The 20,025-nt window shown below is 30.0% G+C and overlaps 3 protein-coding genes across 4 annotated transcripts; 2 read left to right on the top strand and 1 right to left on the bottom strand.

Annotated features, from left to right (window-relative positions):
* Positions 1–375: 375 nt before the first annotated feature.
* LOC130813012 (cysteine-rich repeat secretory protein 55-like) lies at positions 376–1,962 on the top strand. The gene has a single exon (XM_057678689.1). It carries the CDS (start codon positions 392–394, stop codon positions 1,346–1,348), a length of 957 nt encoding a protein of 318 aa, XP_057534672.1. The 5' UTR covers positions 376–391; the 3' UTR covers positions 1,349–1,962.
* Positions 1,963–2,733: 771 nt separating this feature from the next.
* On the bottom strand, positions 2,734–7,371 carry LOC130813011 (asparagine--tRNA ligase, cytoplasmic 2). Of its 2 annotated transcripts, XM_057678688.1 has the most exons (8): positions 6,863–7,364; positions 6,596–6,763; positions 5,673–5,912; positions 4,685–5,266; positions 4,072–4,322; positions 3,847–3,976; positions 3,699–3,757; positions 2,734–3,255 (listed from the first exon to the last, which is right to left on the bottom strand). In XM_057678688.1, exons 1-8 carry the CDS (start codon positions 7,058–7,060, stop codon positions 3,072–3,074), a joined length of 1,812 nt encoding a protein of 603 aa, XP_057534671.1. In that variant the 5' UTR covers positions 7,061–7,364; the 3' UTR covers positions 2,734–3,071. The 2 variants fall into 2 exon arrangements, with proteins under 2 accessions (XP_057534671.1, XP_057534670.1); XM_057678687.1 differs by having other exon boundaries at positions 6,596–7,371.
* A 9,859-nt stretch (positions 7,372–17,230) lies between these two features.
* LOC130813010 (high-affinity nitrate transporter 3.2-like) lies at positions 17,231–19,818 on the top strand. Its single transcript, XM_057678686.1, has 2 exons — positions 17,231–17,468; positions 19,009–19,818. Exons 1-2 carry the CDS (start codon positions 17,342–17,344, stop codon positions 19,482–19,484), a joined length of 603 nt encoding a protein of 200 aa, XP_057534669.1. The 5' UTR covers positions 17,231–17,341; the 3' UTR covers positions 19,485–19,818.
* The last annotated feature ends 207 nt before the right edge of the window (positions 19,819–20,025 follow it).

Below are 20,025 nucleotides of genomic sequence, written 5' to 3'. Positions count from 1 at the left end.
CGACCGATATTTAGGCATTCTGATAATTGCATCACTCCCGTTACTGTATCATAATTTCGTTACCACAATGATGACCATAACCACATTTGGACTCTATACTTTCAAGTTTACATTTTGATAAGAGAAAAAAATGAATGGAAAAAACAAAACAGAGCAAAGGAAGTATTTCCTAAGTCCCAACACAATTGCTATAATTACAAAATGGGTGATATTTAAAGGTTTGGAGACATATGGAAACTTGAATAAGATCATAAAATAAATTAGATGTGTGAACGAGAAATAAAGAAAAAAATGTGAGTTATATCAAAAATAGAACCATGGCAAATTCTATGACACAAACTAGAAAAACTTGTAGCAAATATTATGAAACAGACAGATTAAATTTATTTTAATGAGACGAAATTTAGGATATTTTAAGGTTAAAATTCAAGTGTCAAAAATGTCTGCTACAAGTTACCCTGCGCCAAACCATACATCACTAATCACACTATATAAACATATCAATTTACCTAAAAATTCATCCAAACTACAAAACACAAATAACTTAATTATACACATAACCATGAACCAAATTCTCCATATACTTGTTTTACTTCTTGTATCAGTAACTTATTATTCCTATGCAGATGATCCTTCAGGAAACTACTGCAATCCAAACACAGTCGTAAGCAGTAGCAGCAAAATATCATCAAACATAGACCACTTATTAGCTGATATTCTCACCAAATTTCAGCAGGGTGCAACCTTTATTATGTCCTCATATGGCACTAACAAAGACATGATTTACGGGTTAGCCCAATGTCGCGGTGATTTGAGCTCTCAGAATTGTTTGAGCTGCATCCAAGATGCAGCTCAACAAGTCCGAGACCTCTGCCCTACACAATCCGATGCTCGGATTTGGTATGATTATTGCTTCTTAAGGTATAGTCAAGATAAATTTTATGGTCAAGTGGATACATCAATTGGTACATTGTATAAAAATACACAAAATGTTACAAATCCTGATAGTTTTAATCATGAATTGGGCAATTTGTTTGATAAGATTAGTGAACAGGCAACTAAGCCTTCTAATGATGGGTTAGGAAAAGATGAGAAGAAATTGTCTGATTTTGACACATTGTATGGGTTGGTTCAGTGCACAAGGGATTTATCTCCTGTGAATTGTAGGCAGTGTTTGGCTATTGCAATTCAGAATTTTGATGATTTTTGTAGTAATAGTAAGGGATGTAGGGTGTTATATAGTAGTTGTTATGTTAGATATGAACTTTACCCATTTTTCTTTCCATTAGATGATCAACCACCAAGAAATATTGGCCATACTTTAAGGAAGTCTTTCAATCATCATTAAGTTTGTTGTGTGGACGACAAAGGAAACTGATTGATTGGTTCATGTTGATGACTTCAATCTTTTGGTATTAAGGTTATCATGAAAATTATAATTATTACTAATTACATAAGTAAATAAGGCATAGAGAAGCTTTGCCCATTTTCAATTAGAAAGTGAGACTACAAAAAATGTGTGTTGTTTTAATTATGATTATAGCTAATGGTATTAGAAGCCAGTGTGATAAGAGGTTACGGTTCGAATCTCAACCAGCCCTCATTTAAAGTGGATTTGTTGAACAATATGAATATGACTTGATCTGTTTTTCACCACCCGAAATCATTCCAAACACCCGAATGGCAAGCTCTAAACCCATCTCCTACCAAGTAAAATGCAGTAATTGAGCTGCGTACTTCTAATCATAGTATTTGTAATCTTGAATTTACAAATAAGTTCTGTTGAATTAAAAATTGTTTATTTATATATTAATAATAATTAATTAATCAGTTGAACTCCTCTCAATCTTACATATTAGTTTTCTACAATTAAAAATTAGTAACTTTAGAAAATAATGTATAAACTGGTTCAATTCAATGGAACTAGTTCTATAAAAATTAATTTAGTCCAACAAAAATACAATAATATATTTCTTAACTCTTTGAATTAAATTGTCAATCTCGATTGTTGACCGATCATCCAAACGTCACTAAACGCCAAGTCATTATTTTGTTATCAAACGCCAAATCATTATTGGTTTCTTGTATTTGGCGTTGACTGGTTTATTACTCCAATTTTGTATTTATAAATTTTGAAATTAGACAGGTGTCAGTGTTATTCCCAAGGCGATCCCAAACCCGACGTAGGATCAGATCGCTCTTCGTATTTGAATCCATGTCTTTACAATTATCCTGAAGTAGACCCTGAATTTGGCACGTGAAGTTCGTTGCAAATGAATCAACCCCTACCCTAGTGTTTTTTTTCTTTATTGTTTTCATTAGCTGTGATCATAATTTAAACCATCATCTACCCCTATCATATGATCTAAAAAGGCCCTATGTCACAACACTCACTCCTTGTGTTCGACTTGTATGTGCTACAACACTGTGCACTTGCGGTGACTCACATGTTGAGATAAATTTGTGTGAACAAGTTTTTGTTGCGACCAAAGAATCTCTCGGCTGATATGGGTATGTGTCCAAATACAAATTCATCCAAAAGTTCTACAGATTTGGTCTAAACTTGAGTCTTAATTAAGCATCAATACCCAAGTAAGATATTTTCATTCTCATCGTTTATTACCCCTATCAAACGGGCTGTTAAGGTGATAAATTTGTCATGAAAGCATTAAGCTCATGTTAGTCAACTACTTACTAATTCATCCATATGAGATCATGAAAGCATCAGGCTTATATGTTAATCATGACAGCATCAAACTTATATCTTAGTCAACGTACATAAAGATCAAACAATAGTACTTCAAGAGACTTGACTTGATGAGTCTAAAGAACATAGTCCACAATAAGTACAGGGAAATAGAATCTGTTAATTAACTTGTGTTGTGTTATATTTCATGCATTCATTTACATTACTATGCTCTTGTACTTCTATATATACTTGAATGATGAATGGTCACAGGCAAGGTTATAAGATCACTAGGGTAAAGATTACTTAATAGTAATACATTTATACACAAACCATGTACATAAAATCAGATATATATCAGACCCTATCGAAAACGAGTCGTACATTAGTTACTAAGTTTCCCATAGCTTCTAGGAAATGGGATAACATCCCGTACATCAGAAATTCCAGTAGCCAAAAGGACAATAAGGTCGAATGTCAGACTAAATCCACCATGTTTGACTGTTCCATGTCTACGCAGATCCAAGTACCACTCATACTGCTTACTTGACAAACCTAATTCTTGGATTCTGTTTATAAACAACACCAAATACAACTTTCAGAAATTACTCTTCCTTTGCTAAATTCTCTAATTAGAAGTAAAAATTCTCACAAAATGTAGAAAATTTTTATTACTAAGTAGGGGTTGAAAGGTCCAAATGTGTGTTGCAAATTCAAGTTTACAAGTACTCTCATGAGTATATAAACATGTGACCTCAGCTTAAGCTTTTGGTTAAGTTTGTTCTTTGATATAGTATCAGAAGCCAACGCGATAAAAAGATCATGGGTACAAATCTCTATCACCCCTCAATTTCAAGTGGGATATTTCGCACCAGTTATAACATGTGCAACAGTTATAAGAAGGACTTTTACTGCATGCACACTTATAGGCCAAAGGGCTCTCAACCATCAGCTTAAGTTTTTGGTTGAATTAGTTCTTATGTCAACCAAACGAGTTCATTATGTTCATTACCTGGTGCTTAGCATCTTGAGACGTTCTTCGTTCTGACTTCCTCTGATCACTGCTCCTACCTGTATTTTCAAGTGCATGATTTAGTTCTTTTTAACTATTTTTCGGTAAGGCGAAAGTAATGTCCTTTATGTATATTGCTAAGATTTACCTTTGGAACAATAATATCGAATGCAGCAACTGTTTTTCCATCATCATTTTGGCGAACATAGAAGGGCTTAACTTCCTTGGGATAATCATAAATGATTACTGGTTTTTTGTAGATTTCATCAGCCATATATCTTCATTAACACAATATAGTAAAGATTATTTATTGTTTAACTTAATAACAACAATAATCGAATCGTATCCAAAAATTTACTAGAATAAGTAGCACCTTTCATGTTCTTCAGTAAGAGGAACACCCCATTCAATATTTAAGTCATGCTTGTTTTCTTTGGCCTGTTTTAGTACATCAATGGCTTTGCAATAAGGAATCTTCTCGAAGTAACTTGACACCACTGTTTGAAGACGAGGAACGATGCTTTGATCCACCCGTTTTAGGATGAATTTCATATCATTAGGACAATTTTCTAGTACCCATTTGCATATGTGCTTTAAAAGATCAGTAGCACAACCCATGGCTTCCTGCAAAATGTAGAGGGATTGTAACTTTAAAGCACCAAAAATTTTGGCATTAACTGATAAAAGTACATAACATATTCTGGACCTCAACCATCAGTTTAAGCTTTTGGTTGAGTTGGTTCATTGATATGGTATATGCCCATGTAACAGAAGGGTCGCAGGTTTGAATCTCATACACGTACGTCTCTCATTACTTCTAAGCAGTTCTAACCTAAATGGTTCTCATGTAAGGGGGCGTGACAAACTATATGACATTAATCGGACCTTCAACATCAGTTTAAGCTTTTGGGTTTTGGTTGAATTGCATTCTTCACATTAACATCAAAAGTTTACTAACTACTAATAGTATGAAGAAAAAAAGATACCTCTAGTTCAGAAAAAGCCATTTCAGCTTCAACCATCCACATTTCAGAGACATGTCTAGTAGAGTGAATCGTCTGAGCCTTAAATCGCGGCCCAAAAGAGTAAACATTACCAAGTGCACAAGCATAACTTTCAAGATGAAGCCGGCCTGAAACTGTTAAAAAGGCTTGGCAAGAAAAGTAATCATTCATAAAATCTAATTGGTCAGTCTTAGAATTTGCCTTCTCTTTTTTCTCTTTAGCTTCTAATTGTGAAGCAAGCTCATTTGTTTTCTTAAGATCCTGAATAGCTGCAAGTAATGCTTCTCTATTACTATCTGTTCTTCTTAGCTCGTCTAACTTATTAGTCTTCTCCTTCAGAGCATTCTTAACAGATGCAAGGCTAACTCCACTAACTTCATCGAATGCATTTGATGATTCGTGTGTTGGCTTGCTTACAAGTGTTGTAACATGAAATTTGTTAGTACATCCTTCAGAATCTGCTGTTGTAATTACCGGAACTTGAACATATAGAAAGCCGTTTTGTTGGAAGAAGTTGTGAGTCGCGTGTGTTAAAGCATGACGGATTCTTGTGATCGATGCAACCTAGCAAACAGATACATAAGATGAAATTCAGAGTAATTATAGTCATAGTCAACAACCCAATGTTCCCAAAAGTTAGGGTCAGGGTACCCGTGCCCCTCCAAGGAGAGGGCAAGGAGAAATGCACAGACTTAATTGATCCCCTAAAGGATAGGTTCCTTTTCATTTAGATAAGTATAGTTGGAAATACTTGTAATCTATGTTAATTGAACTCAGGTACTAATGTCGAATACTGGTACATGTCCAAGTGTTGGATACGTCTAAATATTCAATTTTACGCTTAAAATGAAGAGTCTAAGTGCCAAACCATTGTCCAAGCATCAAGGATTGGACAATGGTACGTAAAGCAAAATGAAGAGTCCGAGTAACATAGTTTGTAATATGTTTAGGGAAGATTAAGAGTTCTTACGGTGGTTGTCCTAGGACGAAAATGCGCCCAATCTCTTAGACTGTGTAAAGGGAGCCTTTTCTTGGACAAGGGATACTTTTCCTGATCTTTTACTACACCAAGATGTAGAACTTTTTCTGCTTTAATCTCAATGATATGCTTTCCGGATGTTTCAGGTTTTTGTATCACACCTTCCACCAGAATGCACGTTCCACCAAGCATGATTTGGCCTGGAGGAGCCAGAGTTGATTCCACCAACACCTGAAATTTTTGTTTTTAGATTGAATTTTATACATTGTCTATGCATACCCAATCATGGGTGTGGGGCATATAGGCAAGACCGAATTTAGAATACTAGTATAGGATGAGTCGAACACTCATCTATTCATTTGTACTGAACCAACTAGATTGTCATTATCTATGATATATGTTACATAGCTTAATATTAGTAGGGTTTTAAATCACATGATCCAGGTCATTGCCTATGTAGGTCCCGACCTAGATTCTTCCATAATAAGAAATAATGTCTTTGTTACTACAAGAATAAAGTTGTATACATTTAATCCTATTATTTTTAGAATGAAACAAAGATATGATTCCACCAAACCTTATTAAACTGAGAGTCACTTAAAACGACAATTAAGCAAGCGGAATGTTGCAATAAATGTGTGCTCCATTAGAGTCGAATTCCACCCATTGTCTTTTAATTAAAATGAAAATTAGACATTGATACATGAAAACCGCACCGGGTCATAAAATTATTTGCTAATTTTTACTTCACCAATCACCATAATTAACTATTGATAAAAATGCAGAGGGATTCAGTATATATTTTGAAAATCCAAATTTAATAACAATATTTAAAAGGTTAAAAACAAAAACATATACTAAAATCTAGAAATCAATTCATTATCACACCCAAAACCAAGCAAAATAGAGCTTACCTGAAGACTGGCAATACAAGACCCATCAGTAATTTGCAAAACCACAGTAGAAAGTACAGGTTGTTGAACTCTTTGCACTATCCCAGCCGTTAATTCTTTCTCTTTCTGCCCTTGATAATGTCCAACCCCAAAAAGCTTCAAGAATGTTCTAAAGATCGGCATCCGATTCTGCAAAATTTCACTACAAGTCACATCCTTCTGCTCGGTTTGCGCTTCGGGTTTAGGTTCATTATCAGATTCAGGGGATGAAGGTGGGTTTTTCCTCACCTCTTTAGCTGTCTTAACCCATCCACCAATCACAATTTTCTGTCCTACCAATCCCAATCCACCATCTTCGCGATCTAACAGAGTTTTTAGAACTACCCTTTTGGAGTAATTCGAATTCGGGATATGGGGTTTAACTGTAGATTCTTCCTGTTGATGGGTTTCCATGTTAGCAGAAGAAAGTTCTTCTTTGAAAGCCATTAATGGAGAATATAACAATGGAGATTAATGTTTTTATTAGATTTGATGAATTTACAATGTTTGATTTTTTGAGGAAAGAAGAGGATGGGTTTTAATGAGGAGAAAAAATGCTTTGCTTGAGAAAGATGATGATGAAGGAATTGGTTTGTTGATATTAAGAATTTTGTTAATGATAAGGTTTATGTGTGGAGGGTGTTTGATGAGGATGAAGAGAAAGGAATCTAGAAGTTTGCAAGCATCTACAACCATTTTTAATGTCTGAAATCTCACACCAAAGTGGAGCCGAAAACAGAAGGGAAAGAAAGATATACAGAGGAACCAAGTATTTCTTTTCAATTGGGTTTTCAAGGGACAACGGCGGGAGTTAGTTTCCTGTTTTTAACGGCTTTTCCAAATTAGTAGCAAGACCTTTTGTACAAATTCTCATTTAACACCATCAGTCAACAATTTTAAATTTCAATTAGGATAATAATATTTAAGCACTTAGTGTAGTATATATAAATTAATGATTTTTTTTCAATAATTTTAACTTTTTTAGAGAATCTAATATATAGAAATTGAAAATGATTAATATTTTATATAATTCCCAAAAAAATAAATAATAAACTTAAGAACATAAGATGATTATCATTAAGCATTCTTTCATTCATTTATCCTCTATATTTATCAATCTATTTGAACACTTGTTCGATGACCTCTTAACAATGATTTCTTTACATAATTTTTCTTTCAATATATATTCACTATAAAAAGAAAACTTAAAAATTTGTGTTGGGAGTAGTAAAATATATGGCTTAGTATAAGCAAAGGAAAATTATGACTTTTGATTTATCTATTTATCTATTTTTGTTAAAAATTGATTTTAGAGTTTGTCAAACATTAATGTCGAATTTGTATAGAATTACACAAATTCTTAAAATGAGACGATCTCGTGTCTATTAATTCTAGTTAATGTATATTTACAGTTTTAGAGTAACCATTTATAATCATAAAGTGATCGAATACAATTTTAATGTAATTAATTATAACTTTAAATTAATCAATTACAGTTTTAAAGTGATTACTTTTTATGGTATTAAACAAATTACTTACAAAGTTAAAGGTTAAAAAGACCAATCATAACCTTAAAATAATTACTTATAATTTTAAAGTAATCACTTTTTATAGTCTTAGAGTAATTATTTATATCCATAACGTGATCAACTATCAATCTATCATCTCAAAGTGATCAATTAGAGATCCATTTCATGACAGTCTGATACAAGACTTCCTAATTATGGATTATTTGCCAATTTTAATGGACTAAACTAATTTCACCAAGTCTTGTTTGAGATCTACTCATCATAAGATGAGCCTATATAATTACTTTATTTTTCTAATTAATCACTTCAATACTGTAAATAATTGCTTTAAAGTTATAAATAATTGCTCTATGACTTTAAAAAGTTATCACTTTAAATTAGTAAGTGATCACATTAAAATTATAAGTGATCATTCTAAGAGAACAAGTGTGTATTGAGTCATCTTAATAGAAATCAGCTGGTCTTGGACGAGACGGCCTAATAATGAGACCGTCAATTTGGGCCGACACAATTCGCACGTGTAACAACCTGGATGTTTTTTTCATTTTTCGGGCATTTTTCAATTTTAATCTTAAAGGTATCAATTTTGACCTTAAAAATTCAATTTTCAAAATTGATACCGTTAAGGTCAAAATTGATAAATGTCCAGAAAATTAAAATGTTATTACATGCGCGTGAAATGACCGGCTTACACTTCGTCTTAACTTGCGACGATCTCATCCAAATTTTCGTGAATAGAAATAATCTCATTTGAGAATCATTTTTACGTAGGGAGACCTTCAAAGGGCCCAAAAGTTGCTCCACATGGAATCTAAAGGGCCAGCCCAAATTTATCTGCCATGAGTTTCATTGTTTTAAGTTAACCTATTTTGGAGGAGCTGACCAGTACCACATTAAAAATCATGACCAAAGGCAACACAAGAACTCTCACATAAAGACTCCTATAGATAGACTAAAAATCTAATTGATGGATAAAAATAACTCGCATTAAAATTCACAAATTTCAAATAAATCTATGGATCAGTAAAAATATTGTGTAGGGTTTGAGAACAAGTGTTTTATTTCAAATTATGAATTTCAACTATAAAATCATAAATGAAGAATTTGAAAATGACAAGGTTTTGGTATTCATTTTTAAATTCTCAACTTTAACTACTTTAAAAATAATGGAGGAATTTGATCCAAATTCAAATTTAAAAATTTTTAATTTGTCAAACAATAAATTTGAGTCAATTCCAAATTTTCAAATGAAATCATCGTTTCCAAACATGACATTAGATAATTCACTTAATACTTTGACATACCTTCTCCACAACTCCTATATTTGATTTACAAATTCTTGTATAAGACGGTCATATGGTGAGATGCGCCTTATAAATGGAATAGATAGTCTAATAATACAGATTAGTAAAATATCAACTTCTTGTGTTAGGGTCTTCTCACCGAGAGACGATTTCTTACAAGAGTAGTTGTATTTAATTTAGATTTGTCATTTTTCACCTGTCATTTTTCACTAGTATCCAGCTCAATTAGGTTTGTCAAATACTTTTTTCTTTGCATTATACTTGCTATATTTTCCTTATTTAACTGTTTTAAGTTACTTGCTATATTACTTTTTTTGGAAAAAAAATAACTATAGAAATGTCTATTTTTTTCTCTAATTGTTCTAAAATCATATTTCATTTTATTTTACATTTATCTTTTTAGAGGTTATAATGGTCTTTTTTTACACGAAGATACCAATTTCTTAATTATTGTGTCAAACCATTATGTAGCGGGTAAAATAGAACGAAGGAAGTACATCAAGTCAATTTGATTTCGACACACTTAATCCTTTTAGAGTTTTTTGTTTCCATTTCAAGATTCTTAAATTGACTACATCTTATTCTTCAAATCTCAATTTTAAACTTTGAATTCAAGAGTTGTTTTATTTTACATTTACTATTGAAAATAAGATAATATTACTCATTGAATTGACTCAAAAATAATTTGTATAATTAAATGAGTTATACCGGTGTATTTCATTTTTTAAAATTTTAACTTTAACTTAACTCATATAATATACAAGTCAGATCACATCAATCATGTAATTAATTAGATAAAATCTTTTAGCTCACATAAACTTATTCCAAAAGAAATATTACTTAGAATAATCTTTTTTTTTTTTTATTTTTCTACAACAATCCCACCTATTGATTAACCATAAATAATATCAACTTTAGGGATATTTGCCTAAGAGTAAATCCAATAATTAGATGACTTGCTATAGCAAGCTTTATTTATTTAAAAAATTTATTTTTTGATTTTTTTTATTATTCAAAATTTTTTATGTAAATTTTTAAATATTTTTTAATTGTTCATTAATTTTCAGATTATTTTTTTCGTAAATTACCTACTATAGCAGGTCATCAAGCTATCGAGTTTATCCTAGGAAAATACCTCTAAAATTAATATTATTCATAATTAATCAATAGATGAAATTATTATATAAAAATCATAAAAAAAATTAAATTATTCTAATTAATTTTTCTAATTTCAAATAAATAAGATTCAAATCTAAATAGGAGGTTGACTTAACTTTTTTCAGGCCTAACCTCAGTACAACTATTACTACAAATCAAATACCGACATCAAGGTTGAAATTTGGAACTTAGAAGGTACGAGTTATTTCATGAAATTAGCATCAATTAACAGATAAGTACTTCAAATATTCTGTGACTCATTTTTTTATTTTACTTACTCCATTTCTCTTTGAGGTTGTCTCCCCAATCATATCTTTTAATTTTTATTCATTTATTTTTCTCACTTTTAAGCCTATTCATGCAATTCCGTAGCTTGTACTTTCTTCCAATTTATTAATAAATGAAAAGATGAACTCTTTGATCGCGTTTTTCTTTTTGGGTATGAGTTGTCATTTTTCTTCCTTCTTCAAATCATGTTTATAGTTTTCTTATGAGCGTGATACACTGAGTATGATGATGATGTATCAATTGTTGACGTTGCAATTACTTAAGAACGGAGAAAGTATATGACACCAATGTCGACATTTGATATATCAGTATAATCTTTGTCTCATGAAAATTTCCCCATAAAAAATTTTTAGAAAATTTAAAAGAAGTGAATAAAATAATATTTTATGAGAAAGTGAAAAAAATGTGCGGATGAAATAAAAAAATATAAATGAGCTAATGAAATATAAAATTGTGACAAATTTAATGTAACATACGGAAAAATATAACACAATTTTGTGGAACAGAGAGTATTTGTAATCTAAAAAGTTGACATGTTGTTAGAACTACGAGTTGCCAATTTGATGACATCCTATATTGTACGTTTTTACCGCTACGCTTCAAACTTCAATTATTATCAGAATAATGTGAAATGAATAAGGGAAATTTGCAAAGAAACACCTTTTAAAACCACTTTTTTGTAAAGAAACACCTTTTATAATTTTTTTTGTAAAAAAACACCTTTTAAGAGACTTTTTTTTTTAAAAAAACACCTTAAATCAGTTTCCGGTGACTTTTGTCACAGTCAACGCCGGAAAGTTGACCAAAGTCACCGGAAATTGATTTAAGGTGTTTTTTTTTTAAAAAAAGTCTCTTAAAAGGTGTTTTTTTACAAAAAAAATTATAAAAGGTGTTTCTTTACAAAAAAGGGTTTTAAAAGGTGTTTCTTTGCAAATTTTCCTAATTATTATTATTATTAATTTTTAAAAAATTTTTTTTTTTAATTTTTTTTTATATAATAATAAAAATAATTTTTTTTTAAAATAAAAACAAAAATTTTAAAAAAAGTTAAAAAAAATTTTAAAAAATTAATAATAATAATAATAATAATAAATATTATTATTCTTATTTTTTTTAAAAAAAATATTTTTTTAAGTTAATTTTTATTTTTAATTTTATTATTATTATTATTATTTTTAATTATTATTATTGTTATTTTATATTTTTTTATACTTTTTATTTTTTTTATTATTATTAAATTTTTTAAATTTTTTTTAACTTTTTTTAAAATTTTTGTTTTTATTTTTATTTTTATTTTTATTATTAATATTATTTTTTTTAAAAAAATTTATTTTTATTATTATATAAAAAAAAAATTTAAGAAAATTAATAATAATAATAATAAGGGAAATTTGCAAAGAAACACCTTTTAAAACCCTTTTTTGTAAAGAAACACCTTTTATAATTTTTTTTGTAAAAAAACACCTTTTAAGAGACTTTTTTTTAAAAAAAACACCTTAAATCAGTTTCCGGTGACTTTGGTCAACTTTCCGGCGTTGACTGGCATAGTCAACGCCGGAAAGTTGACCAAAGTCACCGGAAACTGATTTAAGGTGTTTTTTTTTAAAAAAGTCTCTTAAAAGGTGTTTTTTTACAAAAAAAATTATAAAAGGTGTTTGTTTGCAAAAAAGGGGTTTTAAAAGGTGTTTTTTTGCAAATTTCCCAATGAATAATTATGATCATTTAATTTCAACCCAATTTCATCAAATTAGACATCATTCACCTCATTTTCAAATCAATCTAATTAGCTTCGATAAATATGTTATAAATAATAAATCTATATAATCAGGGAGGCAAACATGTATTATTATATGCTAATAAAATTGACAAACACATATAATAATAGTAATACAATGACGTGTATGTTTTGTCTCATATATGTAAAGTAGGTTCATTATATTGTTATGATAGTTTGGACTTATATACTCTATCTGTTTAATTAAATTTGTCACATTAATTAATATTTGTTAAATCTATAAAGTTAAAAGAGATTATTTTTTTTTGTTATATAGTATAAGAAATGTATAAATGAGACAATAAAAATAAACGTTAAATATATAAAAAAGAATAATAAAAAGAAAAGTGAATTAAATAAAAGGAGCATATATACTATACTCACCTTAATTATTTATCAACTAGGGGTTGACTTTAGAAAGTTTGACTTTGTAACATTTCATTTTGCAACTATCAAAAAGTTGGCTAGCATTGCGCATCATGATAAGTACAGCAAGATTTCAAAAGTTGAGAAGGACTCGAGCTTTATGAAAACTGAAGAGACATTTTATTTGTGTGTAAGGAATTACTCTTTGATACTTCGTTTGGTTAAGACATTAAAATCTAAAATTAACATCATCGTCTACATATAAAGAGATATTAGTCATGTAATGCCTTTTTTTATTTGTTATGCCTCAATTTAATTAATAATTATACATTTGAGTTTATGATTTTTGAGACATTGTTTTTACTTATTTCGGAAATAATGGCTGATATGAAGTGTTTAATTTTAATAAAATAGCAATTACCACTATTATATAATATATTTTTAGTGAGATATATATTTAAATTAATTGTCACTAATATAAATTTCTAATTGTATATGTATAGTGGATTTAGTGACATTTATTAAATTCTTCAGTAGCATAAAAGTTATATTAAAATTTTTCGTGACATAAGATGTAGTGACATTTCTCATAAATGTGTCTATAGACTATAATAACAGTTACATATGTCACGAAAGACCAAATAAAGGGTCACTAATCACTCTATAGTGAAATTCAAAGTAAAAATCAATAATTATTACACTAAAAATATAGATTAGTGACCTTTCTTTAATGTCACTAAATCTTATGTTGCAAAAATTTAATTTTATTGAGACTGATGGAGGAATATAGGGAGCGAAAGAAGGATCTGCATATGGTTGTTCATTGACTTGGAGAAAGCGTATGATAGCGTACCATGACGTGTCATCTGGGATAGCCTCAAGGCTAGAGGTAATTCTTCAATGTACATTGAGGCTATACGGGATATGTATAACAAAGTTTCAACTAACATTCAAACACTAGTGGGGATAACATAGCCTTTTCCAGTTAAAGTTGGATTACATTAGGGATCAGCTCTAAACCCTTTCATTTTTATTGTCATTATGGAAGAGATTTCTAAATCTATTTGGGAGACGGTAGACGACATAGTGCTGGTAGCAGGAACTAGAGAAGAGGTTAGTAATAAATTGGATGAGTGGAGGGAAGCTTTAGAAGGTAAAGGGTTGCACATTAGTCGTACGAAGATCGAGTATTTGCGCTGTGACTTTAGTGGGACATCACCGGTAGAGGTGTTCATTGATGAAGCAGTTGTTAAAAAGTACGACCAAGTACAAGTATTTGGGATCGATCATTCAAAGGAATGGGGAGATTGACGGAAATGTAAATCATCATATACATGCGGGTTGGCTGAAGTGGCGTGCAACCACCGCTATGCTATGTGATAGGAAAGTCCCAAGCAAGTTAAAAGGAAATATCTATTGGGCGGCAATCAGACCTGCTCTGCTATATGGGACCGAATGTTGGCCTGTAAAGAAGATTTTTGAACATAAGATGGAAGTTACATAAATGCGTATGCTGAGGTGGATGTGTGGGCACACATCGATGAATCGAATTAGAAACCAAGAGTTTTAGGACAAACTAGGGATAGCCCTTATTTCTGGAAAATTGCGCGAAAATAGATTGGGCTGGTTTGGACATGTGCAGAGAAAGACTTTCGCCGCCCCTGTGAGGAGGGTAGAAAGCATTATAGTGGAAGGTAAGAGGAGTCGAGGAAGACTCAGGAGAACTTGAGATGAGTAAATAAAAGTTGACTTACATGAGTTAAACCTCTCTGAGGGCCTGACTAGGGATAGGGTAGTTGGAGGCGCCATATCCATGTTTTAGAGTACTGATGTCCTCTTAGATTACCTTTTGGTGTTCTTGCCATCTTGGTTCTCTCGTTTCTTTTATTATTAGTTTTTGTTTTCTCCTTATTTTTCTCCAGCCAGGGGATTTCTTTGGTCGTGCTCTCCTTTACAGGTATGAGTTGCCGCCGTTTTTCCCTCTCCACATCCTGTCCATAATTCTTGTATGAATGAAATACATTAGGTAGGATGAGGATGATGATATAATATACTAACGTAAAGAAGTTAGCTAACAAACAAGGGTGAAGCTTCGGTTAAATGTTGACTCATTGTATATTTAAGTTAATCTCCTTACTAATATATAATGTATAATACTTAATATAAAGGGTTTCTGCAAGGATCATAAAGTCAAGTAATTAAATGTAATAGCAACGCTATTGAAATGAAACTGAAGAGGTTTGAATCATCATGCAAGCTATAAAGTGTATAAAAAGTATATTTAAACTTAGGGTTGGAACTTGGAAGAGAGTACAAGTTTTTTATTATGGCATTAGTATTGGTAATAACATTGGTAATAACGCTATAAAAATGAAACTGAAAGAGGTTTGAATCATCTTAAAATAATATTCTAAACAATTAAATTTCAGTCTTAGTAAATGTGCTCTAACAAGAGTCAAGATATCGCTTGTCTAAGCTAATAATATTGGCAGATGAGTAAAACTTGTCAGACTTTGAATTGAGTTTTATTTTAGATGTTGGAATTTTAGCTTTATGATTTTATATTAGGAGGATTTACTTACCATGATATATTTTTATAAGTATGAATTGAAAATAAGGACTACATAAGGTGACAATCGTTTGCTTATCTTCTTTAATCCCATCTAAACTGATGTCTTTCAACGATTTGTTTGAATTCATATGTTTCTAGTCGTTGATAACGACCTATAAAATTTAAATTCATTTTAGCTAAGAAATTACACTAACAGTTTTTCACAATCATTGTACTTTCATATTTTCCATCTAATTTTATACCGTTAAATTCATAATCTAATCTTTTCAACTGGCCCCACCTTAAATTCTAATTTTACCCGATATAGTAGCAATAAATTAGAATAAATCAAATTACCCAAAAAAGCCTAACTGAACAAAATGGTTGCCGCTTTCTTGCTCAACAACGAATATATCCGAGTAGCGCAGTCCCAACACTAATTGGCTCAATTGGAGTCCCTAACACCCCATATCACACACACAATTAACTTGTAAGACCTTTTACTCTGTCCCAAAATTCTGAAACAGCTACGATATAGCTGGACCCCTTATCATCCATCCTACTGTATAGATTTTAATGCCAAAGACAGCCAGATAACCCTTTTTACATCATCCAACATACAAATTAAATGGTATTATACAATATTTTCGAAGATTCTATTCAGATTCATCCTTTCCAACTTGGATTCAAGTATTTGTATTTCCATCAAGAATAGTCAGACAAATAAATTAATACCCAATAGCAACTAATTGCAATATACACTTCACAATTAACTAATTAATTAATTAATCATTCAACCCTACCTTTTGGTATTTCTTTTGAGCCGGCAAATTACCCCTCTACAAATAAACAAAACCCACATTACGAATAGCAAACTCTTGTATGAAACCTATTGTGATAATTAAGTCCATATAAGCAGTCTAAATTTAAAAATTGGAGTTTTAGTAACTAAAATGTATGTGTTAAAAAAAAAGAGAAACTCCACATGATAACTCTGAAGTATCGGCTTTTTTATGTGGTAGATAAATTTTTTTAATTCACGTGGTGAACTTAAGCTTTCAACTTTTCCACATGATAGACAAAAGAGAATTAAGTGTTTTTGTTAACTTTACGCTATTTTCCCAAATATAATGAATTTTTTTTTTCAAAAAATAGATGTCACAATCACCCTAATTGTCACATATTTCGTAAACGAGTCCAAATGAGTACTTAATTTAACCTAAAATTCAACATTTTGTCTACTACATGGAAAAGTTAAAAGTTTAGGGTCACCACTTGAATTTATTGTCTACCACTTGAAAATTCAAAAACTAAGGATCACAATATGAAATTTCCTTAAAAATAAATAAAGTTAGACAATTTAAAAAAAAGTATGTTAATAAATAAAAATGATTGTTTTATTTAATTTAGTTGGACTCTTTAACTTAATACAAAATTGTTTCCTTATCATCACAATAATTTGTTCTTTTGTAGTTGTCCAAGAGTTACAAATTGTAACATTTCGTTGACTTGATCCTTGGTTTAAAAAATACAAAATTATAATTAACTATAATTAGGATTTTAATTATAATATTAAGAATAAATAATTGAAGTTTCCTTCAAAAGGGGGTCTTTGACGTACACAATATAAATAGAAGCATCCTCTACGGAAAGGAATCATTCGAATCTCTAAAAGTATTATCAGTTTTTGGGTATTTTCTTCCTTCTTTTCTCTCTAAATAACCAAAACAAAAAAATTAAATTTCAAGCTAGCTGATAATGGCGGTTCGTGGATTAATAATCTTTGCTATGATATTCTCAGTCATGGTGACTACTTGTTGTGGAAAAGTTATGTTTTCTCACCTTGCTAATACTCTCACAGTCTCCACATCTCCTAAAGGCAAAGGTAACACCAAAATCTTATTTTTCTAAAATTAATTTGTGTGTGATTAGTAGTTTTGATATATTAATTATTTGTATATGGCAAACAGAATTAATTGCCGATTGAAATGATAGATTTGATCAATGCTAATTTAATCGGTTTATTTAAAGAAAACTGATTCATAACAATAATTTATTGCAATTAGCTAATTTATCGAACAAATGATATTATAATAAGAAAAGATTAATTAGGGTGTTGTTACAATAATTAGTGAGATATATCTCTTGTATAATATCACCCAAAAAAAATCAAAATAAAAAGTAAACTTGTAACTTTGATTGTTACTTACTCATAGAGTTGACTTAGGGAAAGGTGTAACTATAGATGATTATTGCTATAATATTTTATGTAGACTAACCCTAAAGTAGAAGTTAATTTAAAGGTGTAGATCTTTTTATTAAACTAAATAGATACTTCCTCCGTTCTTTTTTATTTTTTATTTTGGATTTTTTACACATATTAAGGAAGATAGAATTTTTAGGTTGTAGTAGGTATTATTTTAATTAAATAGTAGTGTGAAGTAATGATTGTATTGGAAGTATGAGGTTGTAGTGGTTATTATTTTAATTAAATAGTAGTGTGAAGTAATGATTGTATTGAAAGTATGAGAGAGAAAATAATTATAAATAAAAGAAAAGGGGTACATTAAAAGAAAAGAGGGGTTTTAAGGGGTAAAAGTGAAATAAAAACTTTCTAAAAATAGAAAGTATTCTAAGTGGAAGAACTTTTGAAACTACCCGTTATAGTAATGTGGAAGATAAAAAAAAACGGAGGGAGTAATACTTAAGTTTGGTTCTAAATTAGACACTTGAGTTTATGTTTTAGTTTTTATTATAAATAATTAGTTTGGTTGTCATTGAAATTAAATTACTTTAGTAATATATAATTAAAGCACGAGAATTAATCTTCATGGTCATTTCCTATGAATTAAACAAGTCGTAAGAGATTAAAATTTTTGTGTTATTTACTATTTTGACATCTCTTAGGAACTAATTATAGTCAATCATATAACTCGCTTTAATTCAATTTATAAATTTGTTCATTTTAAAAAAATTATAAATTTAAAACTAACCCAACTCATCCGATTATGCTTAAATTTCTATATTTCCCACTGTAATTAACTATTGATATTATTAATAATAAATATGTATATGAAATTATTTGGAAAAAGTATGTATAAAAATTAAAAAGAATAGTTATTTTAGAAAAAAGCTAAAAAAAAAAAAGGCTTGGTTAATAGTTACAAAATACGCATATATTTCAAAATTTAATTACAAAATTAATTTAAACTCTCATTAATGAACCCTCTAACCTAGTGTTAGCTAGCCTTCATCCATCATTTTCATTTAAAATAGCACAAATTTTTAAATGAGAAAATTTTACGGTGAAACTGTATTTATTGAGCTAGTCTAATGTATATTTATAATCTTAGAATTTCATAGTTTTAACCTGACTTTCGAATGGTTAAAAATAGATTAAACTAATGAAAAAAGGCTTGATACAGTGGATCTAAAAGCGGGAGTTGACTCAATAACAATAACATGGGGACTGAACAAAAACGGAAGTAAAGTTGATACAAAGTCGTACAAGAACATAGAAGTCAAACTATGTTACTCAAAAGAAAGTCAAAAAGACAGGCCATGGAGGAAAACTGAAGAGGAATTAGACAGAGACAAAACATGCCAATTTTCAGTCGTTAAAAAAGAGTACAACGTTACAACTGACTCATTTACTTACAAGGTTAAAAAAGATGTTCCAACTGCTCATTACTTTGTTAGGGTTTATGTTCGTGATGGCCCTGATGGAAAACAGATTGCTTATGGACAAACCAACGGTGTGGATTTAAACGTTACTGGAATCAGTGGTCGTAGTTCTTCTATTGATATTGCTGCGTCTGTTTTCTCTACTTTCTCTGTTGTTTCTCTTGCTTTTTTCTTTTATTTGGAGAAGAAAAAGGCTAGGAAAGAAGAAGCTAAGTGATCTTTAATTTTATTATTCCTATACTATACTCTACTCCCTCTGTCGTCTCTTAGAATTTGTCCAATTTAATTAAAAAATAAAATAATTGAATGGGATTAACTTAAAGGGATGGAGTAGTATTTATTTTAATTCACCAGTTTGATGTTTTTAACTTTATGTTATAACTTCTGTTACTATTAAATTTGAACGGAGGGGGTTTTGTTTTTTAAAATATGTAATATATTTGATAAGCTTTTGTAATAGGCTTTGTTGATGCCTCAAATACAATATTTTTGTCTTTTAATTAAGTGTGTATAATATTATTTGATAATTGGCATTTTTTGTTTGATTTTTTTTTCCTTTAGAGCTTTGTTTGTTGTTATGACATACAATTAAGTTAATGTTAAATTGAATTTACAAGTAACTTCCAAAAAAGTAGTTTAATATGTAGTTGATGTAATGTACTTGCTACCTATATGTAGTTGATTTGTTGTTGTATTAATACTAATATTTTTACTTGGTCTAGAGCTAAATAAAGCAAGACTATGTTTTCTTATAACTA

This window comes from Amaranthus tricolor, chromosome 5 (assembly GCF_026212465.1).
Source record: "Amaranthus tricolor cultivar Red isolate AtriRed21 chromosome 5, ASM2621246v1, whole genome shotgun sequence".
NCBI lineage: Eukaryota > Viridiplantae > Streptophyta > Magnoliopsida > Caryophyllales > Amaranthaceae > Amaranthus > Amaranthus tricolor.
Note: the sequence above shows the minus strand (reverse complement) of the source record. Positions and strands in the feature narration are given on the sequence as shown.

What these genes read in the sequence shown, in the direction of transcription:
- LOC130813012 (XM_057678689.1), top strand. Translation starts at nt 392, where the DNA reads ATGAGACGAAATTTAGGATATTTTAAGGTTAAAATTCAAGTGTCAAAA.
- LOC130813011 (XM_057678687.1), bottom strand. Translation starts at nt 7,060, where the DNA reads ATGGCTTTCAAAGAAGAACTTTCTTCTGCTAACATGGAAACCCATCAA. An exon ending in TCGATATTATTGTTCCAAAG is followed by an intron (nt 3,758 to 3,846) that starts GTAAATCTTAGC and finishes TTGAAAATACAG; the next exon opens with GTAGGAGCAGTGATCAGAGG. An exon ending in CTCAAGATGCTAAGCACCAG is followed by an intron (nt 3,256 to 3,698) that starts GTAATGAACATA and finishes GTTTATAAACAG; the next exon opens with AATCCAAGAATTAGGTTTGT.
- LOC130813010 (XM_057678686.1), top strand. Translation starts at nt 17,342, where the DNA reads ATGGCGGTTCGTGGATTAATAATCTTTGCTATGATATTCTCAGTCATG. An exon ending in CACATCTCCTAAAGGCAAAG is followed by an intron (nt 17,469 to 19,008) that starts GTAACACCAAAA and finishes GGCTTGATACAG; the next exon opens with TGGATCTAAAAGCGGGAGTT.